Source organism: Meleagris gallopavo, chromosome 10 (assembly GCF_905368555.1).
Source record: "Meleagris gallopavo chromosome 10, MGAL_WU_HG_1.1, whole genome shotgun sequence".
NCBI lineage: Eukaryota > Metazoa > Chordata > Aves > Galliformes > Phasianidae > Meleagris > Meleagris gallopavo.
In genome coordinates, this window is record NC_139413.1 from 24345451 (window position 1) to 24365403 (window position 19953).

At 44.5% G+C, this 19953-nt stretch overlaps 1 protein-coding gene and 1 long non-coding RNA gene across 2 annotated transcripts; both read left to right on the plus strand.

The window, feature by feature from the left end:
• The first annotated feature begins 3507 nt into the window (after positions 1-3507).
• On the plus strand, positions 3508-8816 carry DMRTB1 (DMRT like family B with proline rich C-terminal 1). Its single transcript, XM_085231092.1, has 4 exons — positions 3508-3916; positions 5011-5243; positions 5560-5704; positions 8368-8816. The coding sequence occupies exons 1-4, from the start codon at positions 3508-3510 to the stop codon at positions 8472-8474; spliced, it is 894 nt and encodes a 297-aa protein (XP_085087218.1). The 3' UTR covers positions 8475-8816.
• Positions 8817-16790: 7974 nt separating this feature from the next.
• LOC146543740 (uncharacterized) lies at positions 16791-19183 on the plus strand. Its single transcript, XR_014885267.1, has 3 exons — positions 16791-16937; positions 18692-18796; positions 19068-19183. It is a non-coding gene; the product is annotated as an uncharacterized LOC146543740 (long non-coding RNA).
• The last annotated feature ends 770 nt before the right edge of the window (positions 19184-19953 follow it).

Consider the following 19953-nt stretch of genomic DNA (forward strand, 5'->3'; position numbering starts at 1 on the left):
ACCTGGTTTGAGGTGTCCAGGACATTAACTGTGAGCTCATCAGCCAGTGCAGGAGTGACAGTGATCTCCCTGTAAACCCAAAAATGAGTAATGCCAGGAAATCAGCTACCAATCTGTAGGCAGAGTCAAGGTATTTGTTAAGAAGGGAAAGCAGAAGGGAGCTGGGTGTGGTGGAGAAGGGAGCATCTAAAGCCTGGCTCATTCTCTGTGGCCAGTTCTGCCTGTGCAGGTAAATGTCCTATTGAGTATATCACATCTGGTAGCTACAAACATGGCAGTAAAAAGTTACCAGTGCTAGAAGACCTGATGGTAGTACTGCTATACCACTTCTTATGCTATGACTTTACAGAATGGATGCTTCCAAAGCACTAAGATGATTTTTGAAGAGAGGGTTTTATCTTCATCTAAAATGTCTTAAAAATTCAAAAGATATTCTTGACTTCTATGCATAAGAAAACATTTATTTTGAAATAAGATTGCAAATATTTGTTAATGGAGATCTGTACTGAAGAAATTCCTTGATTGTGTTGCTATTGCTCTGTGAAATGTCAGATCCTAGCAGAACAATTTCCTTGCAAAAAAAAAAATAGACTGCAAAAAATGTTAGCAGGAAGTCTGAAAAACAGGAAAAAAAGCCAGAACTGAGTTTCTGCTATGGAGTTTAAAGACAGTCTTTTCATTTGTTCTCTCTTTTAGCTAAATTGCTGTTTTTCTTCACTGTTTCACATACAAAACAACCTGCATACCAAAGCCACGTACTTTATGTGATTCAGAAGTTGGAAAGTAGAGACGTTATTGATATTGATTTCAAGAACATGAAACCAGGAGGCTGTTTTCCTTTCATTTTGGCAGGATAATAGTTCTTATAAATGCTATTTTAATACAGAATTCTGTACGCGCTTTATGTTGCAGTCTCACCATATGTTACATAAAATATTGCAGTAAACTGAGTAAGCTGTAGAGTATTATGCCTCATTTTCTTTCAAATATGAATAAGGGAGCAAATTACGATAGACTTGAAGCTGCAATTCGATATCTTGTTCCACAGACTTATTTTGAAGTTGTTCTGTCTTTTCTGTGTGGTAGTCTTGCTAATGGTGTGTGATAAGCTAACCCAAATGTATATATAATCACATTTTGATATTGAAATAGCACAATTCTTTGAACTCTTTACAGAAATTTATACTCACCTCACAAACAAACAAAAAAAAAAATGCTAACTTCTCTATAAAAAGTATGACAAGTTGTTTTGAAAGAAAGTATATGGAAAGCATAATAAGTCCTGAATCCCTAGGTGAAAATTGCTAAAAAAAATCCACATGACTTTTAGGGACATGGCTTATTACTGGAGAAATTTTTACTAGCCTATGGATACACACTTTTCTCTAGACAGAAGAATGATAAATGGAAGTACATTTGAGTAAATATTAAGTTACTCAGAATAGAAAATTACTGTGGAAAGTGAATATAGCCTACCTTTCTCCTCCACTGCCATTGTATACAAGTAAGCATGGATTGTGTATATATATAAAATTATAATTAGAGGTTTTTTTAAATGTGGCATCTATCCTCTGAGTCTATGGCTAAATGTGCACACTCACAACTTACTGAAAAAATACAAGTCAGAAGACAAGGAACATATTAGCTATCTATAAGTAATACAGAGTGAATATCAATGATTATGGGTAGCATCAAGGCCCTGGCGCAAGCAAGCTGTGCTCCAAGACTGGATTTAGAAGTAGCTTACATTGTAGACATGCTAATCAAGTGCTTTTCTGAACTAGGAGCAAATAGTAACACATTTAGGTCAAACTTTCAGAGAGATGCATCCAAATTGCACACAGGCCTACGCGCATGAAGTTGGCTTTGCAGACAGTGCTGTAGAAGTCTTCTAGAGAAACAGGTCTGCAGCTGAGGAAAGGACACTATGTGCATTTCCATGCATACTTTGCATTCTCCAATTTGCAGAAGAAACTGCTGGTGTGCATGCAATCCAACACCCACCGTCTGCAGTGCCACAGTGGTCTCCATGCGGTGCGTGTGGGGCAGCTCAGTCCTGCTCCTGCACAGTGTCCCTGAATGCAGGTTGCACGAGGCTGGCTGAAAGCCCTTCACAGAAAGACTCACAGTCTGCACCATTTGCAGGCTGGGGCTGCTGCTGTGCCCGGTGAGCTAGGGAATAAATCGTGTGTGCATCTGAGGATTTGGGTTTGAATTGCTTCAAGAGCAAGTCTAACTTTGTATGCTGGTATTGTGGACTGCAAACATTTTCGGGAGCCCAAACCCTACTGGAAGCCTGGGGGACTCCATTGCTTAATCCTCACGGATCTTCTGCAAAGTGAGAAGCCAGAATCTAGGTGGAGCCCTGAGGGCTTGCAGCACGCAGTGGTTGCCTGCTCACTGCTAGAGCAAACAAACTGCTGCCAAATGTCTTAACAGTGCTGCTACCCTGGGACTGACCCTCCCAGACATGAAGGGTTGCACTGAAGCCTTGCAGGAAGGCCTGCTCTGTGAGAAGGACGTCTGCAGGCTGCTGTGAAACATACTGTGTTAGTTATTGTTAGAACTGTTTCATAGCAGTAAATAGATGCTACACGGTTCTCTTGAAACTAATGGGTAAAAAAAACCCAAACAACCTTTCTGCAACTACTTGGTGATAAAATTTTATGGCATTGTTTTCAATGTAGGACAAATATTACTGATATCTCAGATTTTAAAACAGCTCTTGCATGTGTTAACAAAAGGGAGAGTTTTCTTCTGGAAAGGGGCTACCGTGTACACCAGTTTTGTAGCTACCGGCAGAAACAAATAACAAGTACTTTCTAAGCAGTGCTTGAACTGGAGCACTGCTGTGCTTTCAATTGTAAGCTTGTTTTGTTTCCAGAGAATAACAAATTCCAAGAAAAGGAGACAGATTTTTTGAATGCCACGTGCTTTCTGCCTTCGTCTTTGTACTTTGTTTTGAAAAGCAATGATGAAACGTTTGGTGTGTTTTTTTCTTCTGAAGCAGTCACTCTCCTCATCATGAGAAGTATATTCCAAATTGGAACAAAACAGAACTGAAATCTCAAGGTATGAGAAGTGAGTGTGACTGCTGAAGTGCCAAAAGGGAAAACTGTCACTTAAGGTGTGAGGGATGCCGTCTTTTTCTCCTCGCCAGTCCAGAAGTTCCCATATGTTCTACAGTGTACTCCACCTGCTCCTCTGCTCCAGCGGCCGCAGCCCCCCGCCTCACCGTGTCTTCTCCAGCCCAGGTCCGCCTCCAGGCTCACCCGAGGGGGCAGGGGGAGGCGGGCACGTAGGGAAGCGCCTTACCCAGGAAGGGGGGGCCAGTGGAACCGAGCAGCCCCTGGCTCTTCTCCCCAGAACGGGGCATTCCCCACCCCTGCCTTGGGCTCTCCTGCCACTCCTGCCCTGCTTGCTACATTTGGAGGGAAGCTGGCCCTGCCCTATATAAGAGCCCTGCGGGGGGCTGGGTGTGCCAGAGCGGTTAGACGGTTGCTGGACATGGAGGCCAGCGGGGCTGCAGCAGCAGCAGCAGCAGCAGCAGCAACCGAGAAGGCGGCAGTGCGGACCCCAAAATGCTCCCGCTGCCGCAACCACGGCTTCGTGGTGCCGGTGAAGGGCCACGCCGGCCGGTGCCGCTGGAAGCTCTGCCTCTGCGACAAGTGCTCCCTCATCGCCGAGCGCCAGAAGATCATGCAAGCCCAGAAGGCGCTGTGGCAGCAGGTGCCCGACGCCCCTGTCAGGGTGGCTGTGGGCTCCGCTCCCTCAGGGGAGGACGTCGCGGCCGGTGCCTCTGAGCAGAGCAGCCACGTGGGGGCGAAGGGCGGCCATTCCCCCGTTGGCGGTGACAAAGGCACGGCACGCAGGGGTCTGCCGCCACCTCCTGCTGGCCCTCCCTTCTGGGACTACGGTAAGGCTCCAGCTGCTGAAAGAGGTTCCCGTCTCCCCCTTTCTTCCCTCAGCTTGCACGATGGGTATGCAGCCTTGCTTTTTGTTTCTAGTTAGGCAGTGTTTGCAGCGTGATTCATGGCGCTCTTTTGTTGCGAGGTTGAAGCTCCAGCAAGTGGCTCTTCTCTATAGGGCGAGCTTTGGGAGATAATCCCAGCAGTGTTGAGATGCACGTACATACAGTGCTCGTGCACAGCCTCCAGAAAGAAAAGGAAAAATACTAAAAAATATGCAGGGATGACAAGTAAATGAGGAAATTACTGCTGCAGTTGTCTGAAGCAAAAGTTTTTGATAGTGCAAAAGAAAGAGACTTTTTGGCCTTACAGCAGAGGCTGAGCTTGGCTCAGATCACTGGGCGTGAAGCTGCATTTTGCCTTTATAAGCAGAACCTAAGTTTTGCAGATGGAAAAGTTGTATGGTTTGTCACTCCTTCAGTTGCTTTCTTCAGTAGAGTCTTTCATGTCACTTGTCTAGTATATTACTATTTATTACAGTAAACTCATACTATTTACTATAGTAATTTTACAGAAATCCCAACTGACTGCAGTAGTCATCAGTCTGGGCCTCGGGAAAGCTGGCAGTCTACAAGGCAAAGAACACAGTGGTCTGAGAAACCCAGAGGAAAGAGTTGTTTCAGACATGTGTGGATCCCACCTACTCTGCCAATAGCTGTTTGCTGTTTTCTTTAGCTTGGTTTCCTAAGGAAATGATGCCTGTAGATGGTGCTGGCTGTACATGTGCCTACCAGTTGTTCACTTAATTATATTTGTAACCTGCTGACTTTTCCAGTGCAGTGTAGTCATAGTGCTCCAGAAGCAGATATGCTCTAGATCATACTGCTTCTCTACCAATATGAGGATAGGTAGACAAGAAGGACCTTATTTGTGTTCACATAGCTAGTCTTTTTTTTTTTTTAATCACAAATTTGTGAGGAACCAAGCATGAAATCCAAGGGCCAAGGTCTCCAGGCTAAGGATAGAGTTGAGTCCTGCAACTACTTCTGCTGAACAGCATAGAATTATAGTGATGACTTTATTATTTCTCACTGTTTCCTAGCTCACTCTGCTTTTCCTCCAGAATACAAAGTCAACACAGAATACATGGAGAGAGACCCTGCAAGGGTGTATCCTGGCTGTTCTGGAATGCATCCTTACCACCCATTTCCCATGGGATTTGCCATCAATCAGCCAGGCTGTAGGGGAGCACCATCACCTCCAGGGATATCACTTCAGAAGGGTTTCCGACCCGTTCCAAGCAGCTCTGGACCAGGGAATGCAGCTTCTTTGTCAGTGAGTACTGCCTTGCGGTTTTTTAATTACTTATGGGAATACTGCTGGTTTTGCTTGTACTAGAAGATCTTTGAAGGTCCCTTCTTCTGTTCTATTATTCTTATTCTATTCTATTCTGTATTTTACTTTTAGCTACCTCTGAGCTGCATATTCCACTATGCGCGGGCTTTGCATGTGACAGCATACGGCCACAAAATTGACCCCCAGAAATGGAAATTCATAGTTAAAGATTGAAACAGAAATTGTTTGATAGTGCAGATGTGTCCTGGAGAGAGAGTCTCTAAATGAATATCCTTTGCTCCATGTGTTTTCACAGATTCCAGATGGAGGTGGAGATTTCCATCAGGCATACTACACTCCTCTGCCTCAGTTCATCCCACCAACTTTTCTGCCAGGGGTTCATTACATTCCACCTCCCCTGTCACTGAATGTGTTTGCTGAAGCAACCAAGGAAGCACACGGTAAGGAATTGTTAGATGAGCCTTAGGAGATCCAATTTTAATCTGGTTTCAGTACCTAAACGCTGAGATGGGTGCCCCAAGAAACCTTGATTCTAGCTTCAGTTTTAAGGGTTTCCCAGATCCCTGTGATGGAGCCAGGGCTGAGATCCCGAAAGCCCAGGGCAGACTGCCAGCTTGGACAGCTCACTTAGCATGAGCAGTATGAAACTTCTTGCACATCTGGAAAGCCTACATTTTAATTGCTGTAGATGAAAGATTGAATCTTTAAGATCTCAAATTGTTCAGACTGAATCTCACAAGATTTTAAATTTCTGGCTAGGTAAATATATATGAGCTTCTCTTTTGGCTCTCTTGTCTAGTGCCTTCATGTGGACATCCTTGTGATTGTATCTGTAAGCTGTTCATTTGGCTGCAGCTAGCAGTGACCACAAGAGGGTAGTGCTGCTCAGAGAATTAACCACTAGCACTGGATGAGTCAATAGCCAGTCTCATTATAAGCTCTTTTTGAAAATGCAGATAAATAAGTACAACTTTATTTCTCTTCTTGAACATGAGAAACTGTAAATCCAACTGTTTATCACACAGGTTATAATCATCAGCCAATGAAAAATGAAATATCTTCTATAAAAGAGAGGAAAAGCAGACTGATTTTTTCATTTGAATTAAAATGATGTTGATAGCAATTACATGGGATAAAGTGTAAGTTGAAGAGCTTTGGGCCTGATTTCTCACAAAATAAGTCTTGTGCAGACTCATTTTTGTTAAACCAGTATCCTCGTAACTTTTCAAGACATTAGTTATTTTCAGCCAAACATAGCTGCTGTGATGAGAGGCCTGCACAACTGATCTGCAGGGGACGTATGTGCCTGCCACAGAATGGCTTGTTTGCAGCCATGACGTGATGTGGTGTTTGGCTAGCAGTCAGCTTGCACTCAGTTCCTGACTGATGTGTGTGTACCTTGGCCAACAACCAAGCGCCTGCCAGTCAGCCCAGCAGTGGGCATGTATCTCCCAAGCAGATTGCTTTGATGTCTGGCTGGAAAGCCAAGGAGAAGTAAGCAAGAGAAGTAGTGGATGAGGAGAATGTGAATATGGAAGCATCAAGGGTGTATAGACATAATGTAAATGTAAAAATATTCCAGGATATCGAGAAAGGTATCAATCAGAACTTCAGTGCAGCGTGTAGAAGATACTGGGCTGATGGAGGTAAAATAATATGGGCTGAGTTTGATGGGAAGAGATGAAGCTGAGAGCTGGCAGGCAAAGCAGAAATTGTATGTGAGGCTTACTGAGTTTTGTGGTTTAGTAGAGACAAAATCTGGGGGATACTTGCAGTGGAAGAGAGCTTGTAGCAGTTCTGGGGTGATGTGGGAAAGGGGAGGAACTGGGAGTAGCTGGTAAACTGGAGATAAGTGGTGGCATTGCGTGTGGGAAACAGAGGAAATGCAGACCTGTATTGGTAGAATAAAATTTACTGGGCAAACAATTGTAAAAACGGGCAACTGGGATAGAGAAGAGAGCTCATGAGAGCACTCCCCTAGAGAGCAAAATGCCATCTAATGACCTCAGTCTTATTACTCACTAGGGAAATTACAACCCAAGCACAATGCCATAGGAATCAATGCATCATGGATTATGCTGTTCAGAGAACAAACTAGTTTTCTTAGTACTAGGGAGAAAGTACAAATTAATTCCACTACATAGTATTTTTGCTCCAGGATATGTAAGAGCTTGCAATTGTGACCCAGTGAAGGAGATGTTTCTGCATGAGGTCATAAACAAAACAGCCTTCCAGCAAAAGATACAGATGAAGAGGGAAGCTACAGTGAAACTAACAATTCTTTGATTCTGGTTTTCAAGATACCTGAAAAAAGAGAAAAACTGTAGCATTAAGTACATGGGGATATGTTAGGATCACATCATGTCTTTTTTTCCTAAGAAAGGAAGTATAGGCTGTTGTGTTGTATAATTTCAGGCTGTATTGACTAGTAGTGTTACAGAGATTAGACAAACAGAAGGTATGTCCAGCAAAACAGCCAGTACAGTATTTGAGGATAGAGTCTGATTGCAAGTTGTTGGCTTTGTAAAACAGCAAGCCATGGAAAAAGAAACAAAAAACCTATGTCTCCACATGAGAAGATGAGGGAGATTTACATGAAAATCAGCAAGTAAAAAAACCTGTATTTAAAAAAAAAAAAAAAAAAATCCTAGATAGATTTGAAGAGACTATTAATCAGTCAGTGATGGCCTTTAAAATTCACAGGAGTGTTCATAAAGCATAGTGTAGGTTCACGGTAGCTAAGTGGGCAGAACAGCCTGTCTCATACTTCTATTCCAGTGCAGCTTCTGTATTTGCCATCTTGAAGCAAGCATTCTTGCTACTTTCCTTAAGGGTAGCTGAAACTGTCAAGTGCTGTCTGAAGTACAGTATCTCAGATTGGAGAGCTGCAGCTCTTGATGTTAATTAGCACCAAGATTAATTAAGTTCGAATTAACTGCACTGAAAAACGAACTGGATTTACAAAAAGCTATTTTGCATTGGGAGTTTCTCTCTGAAAGTGTGACTGATACCTGAAAGGCAAATTGAAATACAGGAATTTGGACGGGATTTTTTGTTTGTTTGCATTTAACTCCAACCTTTTCCTATTCATTTTTTTTTTCAGGTACTGCAGCTGACAGCCAGGATTCAGGGATGGTTTGTGAACCTAGCCAACCATCTTCTTCCCCAGAAGAAGCAAGCAGAGACCAATCTGTATGTTCTAAACAGTAAATGGCCTGGAGAAAAGCTGGTAGCAGGCAGCACTATTTTCATTATTGAGGAGAGTGTTGGTTAATATGAGGCTAGGGTGACACTTAGTTACTGAGCAGTCACAACAGCTAAAAGAAGGAGATTAATGTCTGCTCACTTCATGATCGAGTTAGAGCTACCAGCCTCACAGCTCTGCTTCCTGGCAGCGTAAAACCCTTGTTCGTGAAAGACGTTTTCCAAAGCCAAGAAAAATTGCATCCTTCTTAGGCAGATGGAAGCAGGAAAGAATTACGACTTTGATTTCTGATTTCTTTGCTGAAGTTGGATGGCTCCTTGATTTCTGGAGTGAGGTCTCCACGCCATGTACACGCTGTAGCCTTCTCATGTTCATGACAGTAATCAAAAATTACTGTGTTGTTTGTGTATCAGTTTGCTGTAGCAGAAACTCGGTTCTGAGTATTGTGGAAGAGTTAAGTGATGTAGAGCCTGAAGACTGAGAGAGAATGGGAAGACAGTATGGGTTGCTGATATGTAAATCAAGCTTCAGGATTTTGAGTGCCTTTGACAGTTCATACATTATTTCAGTGCTGTTTAGCTCAGTACAGCTGAAACAAACAGTACAAATTTTTTAAAGGGTTCACATAGAACAGCTTTATGCATGTGGATTGGAAATACACTGGCATGTCAAAGATGTGAAAAGATGTCCTAGAAAGTAGGACAAAACACCATTTAGAATACCAATTGGTCAAAACTATACGTATCATAATTTTCAATAATACTGTTTACATAAAAATGAAAGATGCATTCCTCTACTGTATTGCCTAAAGGAACTGGGTTTTTGTCTTAAGTGGATCAATTGTTAATGTTGGAAGAATGTTGGAAGAATTTACTTCTGGGTGATTAAAAAACTTTGAATCATTTGTTTGGTTTTGATGATTTGAGGCATGTATATTTACATGTAATTCTTCTAGGCAAATTTCAGATGTTGCCCTGAGTAACAAACCTGTTTGAAGTAAGATGTAGGTTTCAGTATTTTTATTCTGAAACTTGTGAGTGTAGATGACTACTGCTGTAAGTAGATGCTATTGAAGACTATAGAGGTGAGTGCAATAAAATAAACATTCCTCTCTGCTACTTACACTAACAATCCCTTGCTCAATGCAAGATGTAAAGACATTAGGCTGATAAATCCCTTTTTAATATGGCAGGTGGATGTTTTTCAGCACACAGATGGGGTTTTGGTGAAAGTAAAAGTGGCAAACTTAAGACTGCCAAGAGGAGAGATTGAAAAACACATGTATCTATACCAAATAATCTGATGTCCAACTTGTTACATGTTAGATTTACAGCAGCATCTCTGCTCCCAGGAGTATCCCAAACCTCTTAAAACAGCTGTGTTTGGGAAAATCTGAGTATTTCTGCAAGGTGTTTGAATGGAGCAAAGCTCTTTTTAAAATAAAACAATCTATGAATAGAAATACCAACAGCACTTGCAAAGTAGATACCTTCTTTGGTATCTACTTTGGTAGATGGAGTTGTGTGAGTTGTTTTTTTTTAAATATATTTAAGGAAAAAGGATTTAAAGAAACAAGATGAACAGTTCAATAGTCCCCTACCCAGTTATTTTTCCGAAGTCTTATTCAGCGTTGTGTTACACTCCTTAAATCTCCAAAGCAGGAAGGATTCCAACCCATTCCACTGGCTGTAAAGCACAGGCATTGCAGATATACTTCATATACAGTACCATTTTCTCCCTGTGTTTCTGTGCCAGTGATTGCTTCCAGACTGTCAGGCCAGGCTCCTTATTTTCCTTTTCCCCCACCTTTTGAACTGCCATTGAACCAAACTTTTTGCTGGTAGGGCACTCTAGTAGGATTTCTCTCATTGGATTGCTGCCCACCAGTGCTTATCTCAAGAGGGATGTGGCAAATTTAAAGAAGACCTAGAGAAGGTCACCTGACAGAACAAGAAGATGGAGCAGTTGCCTTACAAGGGAAAAAAGGACTTGTGTCATCTTATTTTGGAGAGAATAAGGTTGAGGAGGAAGAGATGATGGAGTTCTAGAATATAACAATACGGCAAAATAGATGCAAAGCCATTACTAAGGCTTACTATTTCCAGACATGCGAAGAACAAGGTGACTTGGGATGGGGCAAATGATACCTGACCAGGTTGACTGCATTCTGTAATAAAATGATACACAGCTACCCCAGCCTGAATTCCAAGAGGTAGACAGTTACAAAGAGGTAGAGTATTAGCAGTGGGGCAAATGCTGTTTCAAATATATCGACATTGCTTGGGTTGGTGTTGTGCGAATAATCAAGTTTCAGATTTTTACATTTGGGGAAATTTGTCCCAAAGTTCTTTTGTATCTATCACTGCATGGAAAGTAAATTACAGAATCACAGAATTGCAGGGGCTGGAAGGGACCTCTAAAGATCACTTTGTCCGACCCCCTGCAAAGCAGGCTCCATAGGCCAGGCTGCACAGGTAGGCATCCAGGCAGGTCTTGAATGTCTCCACAGAAGGAGACTCCACAACTTCCCTGGGCAGCCTGTTCCAGTGCCCCATCACCCTTACTGGGAAGAACTTCTCACACACATTTATGCAGAACTTCCTATGCCTCAGTTCATGGCTGCTTCCCCTTGTCCTATCGCCACGTACCACTGAAAACAGTCTGGCCTCGTCTCTTTGCCTTCTGCACCTTAGATATTTATAGACATTGATCAGATCCCCTCTGAGTTGTCTTTTCTCAAGGTTGAACAGATGCAGGTTGCTCAGCCTTTCCTGATAACGGTGGTGCTCCAGGCCCTTTATCATCTTTGTGGCCCTCCGCTGGACTCTTTTCCAGGAGATCCCTGTCTTTTTTTGCACTGGGGAGCCCAGAACTGGACACAATTACTTGGTAAGAGAGTAAAATGTGATATGTGCATTTCTAGTTCCACAGAATCGTCTTATACAGTATATGGATATGATGAGCACTCATTCTTCATTTTATGCTGTTTGTCCTTTTTAACCAAGGAAAAAATATTCCTTTACAACTGCTATTATAATGCTGTGCACTTTGGGCTTCAGAGCAAAAATTTTCATTCCAAACTTAGTGCTAAGCAATGTTTCCAGAACTGTGATCTCTTCTGTCTCCACTTATTTAAATAAACGTCTCAGGATAATGAAATCGATTTGGTATGAAATGAATAATTTGGATTGGACAAGTCATTTCTATGTTCTTCTGACCTAAACTGAAGCCATGTAGACTTTGGGCAAATTCATAAAATGTGGGGAGAAAAAGGAAAGCTAGCTATGAAACCCGCTTTTGAAATCTTTCTGTATGCAAGCTGCTACTTGCTGCAGTAGGAATTCTTTATGTCATCATTATTATTTTCTGATTTCTGAGGATTAGACTCCCTTGCTAACTCTGAACATCTGAAGATATGATTTCTAACAGGTTACATTTGTGACAATTCTCTGTCCTTAGGGCAAACTCCGTGGGGTTTGTCACAGAGCAGCAAGCTTTCAACGTACACTGAAGGTTAAAACCTAAAATCAGGAGCCAGGTCTTTAAGGTTTACTCATACCACTAATTTCATTACTTTCAGTGGAATTATTTGCAGGGGTACGGAGCTGACAGCGTTAGTTAGGTATGCAAGTTTTGGCTCCAAGTTTTACACAGAGGTGTCTGTGACACTGTCCAAAACCTCAGATTATTGCAGATTTGCATTTTCTGCAGAAGCTTTGGAAACAGGAAGGTAAACCCAAGGGATTCTAAAGAATCACATCCAGCAGACATATGTAAGATACATTTGTCTCCCTACAGCAAACTGCAATATCTTAACATTTCTGTGGTGTGTGCTTCTACATCTGCACCGCAGCAGGTTTTTGTATGACAGTGGTAATAGCAGTCTTACTGGTGATTTGTTCTTCTTCTTCTTCTTCTTCTTGGATTTAGATGCAGCCAATTGCAAACCTCTGAATCCACAACAAGACTATAGCTGTTTTTTCCATATTAATAAGTAATTAATTTTGACCAGCAATCCAATAAAGTCAGCTTGCTGTAAACAAAACTCTCCCTCCTCCAAAAAAAAAAAATTTCATGACAGAAAAATTATTTATTATGTGAAACATACCTTCTTTGGAACAGTGGAAACTTAAATCATTCTTATGTGTAAATGGGTCTGGTTTTCCTATTTTTTGCCCAATATTTTCTTACTGCAGAACTAGCATTAGCACAGATTTGTGTCCTTACTTAGCTTGCCAAATTGTCATAGAGATATCCAAATGTAAAGAAAGACTTTATGGAATCTGTTCCTGAAATGAGTGTCACTATATACTGTATTGTAGCACAGGCCATTGAGAGAGATCCAAATTCATTACAGATGATTGGGCAGCAATATCCTGATTTGCCTGCTCCGACATTTAACCTCCCTGGCTATCCTTACAAGCATGCCTTAGCAGACATCAGTAAGGCTTAAAGAGCCTAGGCAAGACTACTCCTTGGGGGGTGGGGGTGGGAAGTAAAAAGGCAGTAGGGGACGTTTTCCACATTTCTTCTCCTTGACACTTCTCACCAGCTCTTCAGATGTCCTCAGCTGTGCAGTGTTACTAGTGACCTTGCTAATGACTTCACAGAGTGATATCTGGATCTAACCATGGCTCTAATGATGGGCCAGTTGTGATCTCACATTCTCACAGAATCACAGAATGGCCAGGGTTAGAAGGGACCTCAAGGATCATGAAGCTCCAACCCCCTGCCAGATGCAGGGCCAACAACTTCCCCATTTAATACTAGACCAGACTGTCCAGGGCCCCATCCAATCTGACCTTGAATACCTCCAGGGACAGGGCATCCACAACCTCTCTGGGCAGCCTGTATTCTCTATTTCAATATAACATAATTTATAATCTTAATTTATATTTTGTCTTTAGTAGAGGCTTTTCTGGATTCACTTACTAACTTCTTCCAATATTATATAGTGGTTAACAGCCATGTGCCTAGTTTCTTGGGAGAGCCTTCATAGATTTTTCAAGAGGGGTATTGCTTCTGATCATGCTAGAAATGGGCTGTTCTTCATAATCTTCCACTGTAAATTTTCACTTGTCCTCAGATAATTATGAAGTACAGACCCCGCAGACTTCTTTTCTCCAGGCTGAACAAGCCCAGCTCCCTCAGAGGTGCACCAGTCCCCTGATCATCTTTGTGGCTCTCCTCTGGACCCTTTCCAACAGCTCTCTGTCTTTCTTGTACTGGGGGCTCCAGACCTGGAGACACAGCACTCCTGATGGGGCCTCACAAGAGCAGAGGAGAGGGGGACAATCACCTCGCTGTCCCTGCTGGCCATCCCTTTTCCGATGGAGCCCAGGATACCATTTGCGCTCTGAGCTGCAAGAGCACGCTGCTGGCTCACGTTAAGCTTTTCATCCATCAGGAACCCCAGGTCCTTCTCTGCAGGGCTGCTCTCAAGGACTGCTCCTTCCATTCTATATAGATGCCTGGGATTCCTCCGGCCGAAGTGCAAAAACTTGCACTTTGCTGTGTTGAATCTCATTAGATTCACCCGGGCTGACCTTTCAAGTCTATTGAGGTCCCTGTGAATGGCATGCCTTCCTTTGATTGTGTCAACTGCACCTCTCAGCTTGGTGTCCTCAGCAAACCTGCTCAGGGTGCACTCAATTCCATTGTCGATGTCATTGGTAAAGATGTTAAAAGAGCACCGGTCCCAAGACAGACATCTGGGAGATGCCATTCGTTACCGGCCTGCAACGGGACACAGAACCATTAATCACCACCCTCTGTCTGACCAAAATTGCCAGCGTACTGCACATAAACACACAGTACTGTAACCTTGTCAGCATTCTCTGATCAGGACCTTAATTTCAGACCATTTCTCACCATTAAGGGATCCTTCCAGCTCTCCTCTATACACCCTTAAAAAAACCAAAATCATGCAGAAAACAGCAAGTTACAGATTTTATTAAAGGGAGATGAAAGAGAAGTTCCATTAAATCTAATAAAAATGGCTGCCATGAGATTAGGTGCAAGTAAAAGCAAATGAGAACTGAACCCTGCTGGGCAGACTGTCCTGTGCTGGGGACAGCAGTCGTGGCAGCAGGCTTCCAAGTTGATGTGACTGCGTCCTCCCCAGCTCTGCTGCAGTCTCCTTTGTGACATCACAGAGCCGGGCATGACATCAGTCTTTGTACAGTCACGTTGGCAGCCTCCTGCAGCACAGATACGCAGGGCAGCCGCTCTGTACTGGTGGTTACCTCTGGAGCTCCGCTCAAGGTAGCAGCCACTTTGTGTGTTGGGATTGTTCCTTGGGAGAGAACAGGATGAAAGTCAGCCTGACTCTCTCCGTGACTGTGGCTCTGTCCATAGTTTCATTTCTCGCAAATGGCCTTGGCCATTCCACCTTTCTTGGCTGGATCTGGGACACGGACAAAAAGCTGGTCCTTCCTGAGGAGCAGCTGCCCGTTGACACCCAGTGCCAGGCCTCCAGCTGGCCCTGTTGGCTTGGCCTTTGGCCTTGCCACGGATGGGGGTACTTCAGGGTCGGTAGAGTCATCACTGCAGAGGGCCCGAAGCAGCAGCCCCTGGGCACGGAGCAGAAGGCCTCCAAGGGGCCCTTCTGGTTGGGACTTTCACAGTACCCCATTCAGATCTGGGAAAGGCTCAGCAAGATGGTCCTTCCCGAGAAGAAGCAGCCTGTTATCGCTGCTGAACAGGCTTCAAATGGGCACTGTTGGCTAGGCCTTTCTTCCTGCCCCAAATGGCTCCAATTTGGGGTCAGCAGGGCTGCTGTAACGCAGGGCCCGAAGCAGCAGCCCCTGGGCACGGAGCAGAAGGCCTCCAAGGGGCCCTTCTGGTCGGGACTTTCAACGTACCCAGTGAGGATCTGGGAAAGGCTCACGAAGATGGCCCTTCCTGAGAAGCAGCTGCCAGTCGTCCGCGAGCACCAGGACTCCAGCTGGCCGTGTAGACTTGGTCTTTCCCCCTGCCTCACATGGATCCACTCCTGGGTCAGCAGGGCTGGCGTAACGCAGGGCCCGAAGCAGCAGCCCTTGCGCCCCGAGCTGAAGGCCCTCAGCTTGCCCTACCCTCTGGGCCTCCTTTGGGACTACGCGGACCAAGTGGGGATAACCTGGCTCCTTACTTACGGCCTGACAGATGTCTGCGTTCTCTGCCTGCTGAGGATTGCCCGCAGCCTCTGGAGAAAAGTAAGAAGACCTCGGGAAAAGGTAAGTGATTGAGGTGCATTGCACAGGAAGGGGGGCTGTTGGTGGGGAGCAGGGAACCACAGAGACCTTGTCCGTGAAGGCTTCCGAGGAAAGCAGACCCCAGGAAGTCCATCACCTCCCCCAAAGGGACTCGCTCATTTGCAGGTCTGACACCCACTGGGAGCCCCCTGTGCAACACGGGGCTTGGAGGTGTTGTGAGCCCCATATGCTGCACTGAGCGGTCCTGTGAGGCTGGCCTCCTCCAGAGGAAGCCGAGCCCTGCAGGATAATTCCCTGCAAAAGGAGCCTGCTTCCCTTTCTCCCTGCTCATGCTGTGTTCACTTCCAGGGAACGGGACAAACGGACTCGTCTTCCACGAGAACAGACTGCTCGCAAAGGGACACCATACATTATTACAACCAGCTCTTGCAGTTGAAGACCCAGCTATTATTAATGGAGAGGTACATGATGATCCTCGAGAAGAAGGCCAACTGCCAGCAGTCAAGGAAGAAGGAGCATTCAGCAAGGAAGCTGAACTGCTCCTCATCCACTTCCAGCTCCAGTTTGCCACTTCACACAGCGCACCAGCTGCTTCCATAAGGCACAACCTGGAAAACTTCAAGCAGCTTTAAAACAAATGATGTGATGAACAAATGATTGGAATTTGTCTATTACATGCCATCTTATGTCATTCAGACGGATGTATAAATAAATAAAGTTCTTCAGATTGCATAAAATTTCTGAGGAAAATGTATGTCAGGTGTAACTCTCTGCAGGATTCTACTGCCTGCCAAATTCTTTCAGCATATATTGATTTCCTTGTGAGCTTACCACAACCAGACTGAAACACACAAGTACTGCAGCTTATTATTCTTCATCAGTACTTCTGCTACCAGCTTGATGCAGCTTGCTGTCTTGTGAAAACCGCAGATCCACAGTGTTTATATACTTTTGTACAGGCGCCTACTTCTACAGCTAACCTACAAAGCATTCCTTTTTCAGCAGAAATTCCTAGTCCTGAGCAGGTATCTGTCAGATCCCTAACTCTTGCATGACTTGCTGAGTCATTGTCCATAATGTGTGGGTTGGTTTGTTTTTTTTTTAATCTACGCATTTCAAAAGCCGAGGAACAGGGAAATTTTACTGCTGCTGAAAAACAGAAAACTATCCAGAAGCATAGTGCCATGAAAGCAAGGGACCGAGTTTGTTCGTCTATTTCCTTCTCCCCTCGTTCCCAGTCCGCAATTCCTGGCACGAACAAAGCGCCGTAAGGTAAACGGAGTGTTTTGCGGGGGAGAGCGCGGGCGGGCTCGGCCCTTCACTATCGGGCGCTGACGAGCGCCGCCTGCGGGGCGAGCGCTGAGGTAGCGGCGCTGAGGCGGCGGCCACGGCCGACCGTTGGGGCCTCGCGCGCGCTGGGCGGCAAGCGGCAACGCCTGGTGCACGGCGGTTGGGCTGAGGCGGCGGCACGAGGCGGGCTGCCGCTGCCCGCGGTTGTTTGCAGTTTTGCATCCCTTGGGCTTTGGTGCAGCTCTGGTTGTAGGAATGGAATGTTGTTTCTGCATTTGGCATTAAAAAGGGCAGTTAGTTTGAAGAAGTGGAACATAATGCATTTTTGTGTTCTGTAACTTATCCTTAGAAATAGCTGATCTACAACATAGAAATACTGCACGTGTTAGCAGCATGTTTTAGAAACATAATTGCTGCATTATGTCATTAATTCTTTCTTGCAAAACTGCAGTATTTGTTAAATGTTCCAAACAACGTGGTTTTAGTGTTAGGGATTAGAAAACGTAGGGTTGTACTGTTAGGATAAGAAACTCCCAGCAAAAGAAAAACAGATTTAACAAACATCAAAGAAGCGAGGGCCTCTACACAAGGCCAGACTGTCTCACCTTGTGAGAAGGTTGGGATGTGACAGGCAGGCACCAAGATCCTCCCCTCTGTCCTCCTTCCAAGTTATCTTTGTGGAAGGGAGGACAAGCAGATATCCAGAAACAATGGCCAAGTGTGGAGTGAGGGTCAGAAGTTAAATTAATTAAAATTTACGCTTAGCCAGCGAAGATTTATGTTTGTGCAGTGTTTGCACGTTTAGTGAAGCGTCGAGAAGATTGTGAACCTAAAATAATCAGCCGATGAGGAACTAGGGGAGAAAGGATAAGCGTCAGGCAACAGGGCATAAAAAGATGTAACGCTGTTTTCTGCATGCTCTCCTGCTTGCAGGAGGCCCACCATTGCAATTGCGAATAAAATCTGCTTTATCAGAGACATAAAATAAATTATTTGGATATTTCTAACACAAGATAGACCCCTGGGAGATGCCGTTCGTTACCAGCCTCCACCGGGAAACAGAACCATTAATCGCCACCCTCTGTATGTGGCCAGTTGTCCCCGAGCACCAGGACTCCAGCTGGTCCTATAGGCTTGGCCTTTCCTCCTGCACTAGGTTGCTCCAGTACAGGATCAACAGGGCTGGTGTTACAGAGAGCCCGAAGGAGCAGCCCCTGGGCATGGAGCAGAAGGCCTCCAAGGGGCCTTTCTGGTCAGGACTTTCACAGTACCCCATTCAGATCTGGGAAAGGGTCAGCAAGATGGTCCTTCCCAAGAAGTAGCAGCCTGTTATCGCTGCTGAACAGGCTTCAAATGGGCACTGTTGGCTAGGCCTTTCTTCCTGCCTCAAATGGCTCCAATTTGGAGTCATCATGGCTGCTATAACGCAGGGCCCGAAGCAGCAGCCTCTGGGCACGGAGCAGAAAGCTTTCAAGGGACCTAGTAGGTGTAATGACTGTTAAGCACACGATCTCTTTCATGAAGATGTTGTCTCTGATGTTCTGGGAGTCTCGGAGGAGTCCTCAGTATCAGATATGGTTGTGAAACACATTTAATAACCGCAACTAAATGCCATCCCAAACTCAGCATGTAAGTTCGTCACCATACCTGACTACTCCAAGATCTGCTCGGACCAGGAAAATGATGTTTTATTATTTTTGGTTATGTATAAAATAGCTTTACTTATTTGGTTTCAGACTAATCCCACTGACTATGCGAGAAGACTGCGTAAGAGCTTGCAGCTGTTTCCAAAGGAGAATTTTCTGACAGGAGACCAACTCCTGTTTGAATACAAGCCAGAGGTGAACGTTCCTTGAATTCTGATTACGTGTTTTGATGTGAGGAAAATACAGGCATGCTGTATAACACAGGCATATATAGACATATAATTAGGCATATTACAGGCCTACAGTTTTGTATTTATTGAGTCACTTTAAATACCTAGGAAACAAGTTTTCTTGTGTGTGTAAGGTTGTGATGTCTTGTTCTCCATATACTGAGATGAAGGAGTCTCAGCTGGGTCAGGCAGAGCCACAGCTGTATGTGAACTGAAGGGCTGTCTTGAAATTACAGATCATTGCGGATGCCCTTAGCCAGCTCTGTCCTCAGAGGGCCAACCTTGTTCTGCTGTCTGCTGCCAACAAGGGCCAGTGTCACCTAAAGGAGAGGTGGTTTGGAATGCAGTACAGCGTGGAAGGTAAAACAGTGGCTGAAAAATAAAGAGTGCCTGGTTTGTGTTCGGAGCAGCACAGAACACACCGCATGGAAGCAGGGGAGTGAATCCCCAGTGAGAAACTGACCTTGTCATTAGTCAGGTGCTCCATCCTGCTCTGTCCTGGGACTTTGGTATCTTTTGATTCCTGCTCCCTGGGTTTATAAGTGTGAGGTGGCAGTGATCTCAGTGAGTGCTTCTCTTGGCTGTCCAAGATGTCCACAACGGCCAAGTGTGGAGTGAGGGTCAGAAGTTAAATTAAGGACCTGTGCAGCTTTTGGTTTGCTTGTTTTTTGTTAGCCACCAGCTTTGCTTTGAAGATTGCTGACTGCCCAGAGACAAAATATCCTGTCAAAATACTGAGCACAAAGCAAAGCTGTCTGTGGTACAAGAAGGACCATAAATTTAAAATCCCCAAAGGTAAATGCCTTAAGGCTTTCCTAAGATGATAAAGCCCTTGTTTTTCCCAGCTGGAATTTATTGGGAGGGCAGTAACTCATGCAGATCTTCACCATTTAAGCTCGAGTGTTTACTGCCAGCTCTTCCATGGTCCTTTTGACACATTCATTGACTACAATGCAAGAGGAGCGGGTGCACTACCCTGCAACTAAGAAACCCTGCAGATCCCTCAGGCTAAAAAGTGGAATCACCAAAACATTCTGAAAACGTTGGCTTCAGAGAGCCTGGCTATGGACAGAATTTGGCATACAGAATAGACTACAGTGGCAGGTCGTGAGAACAAAGAAC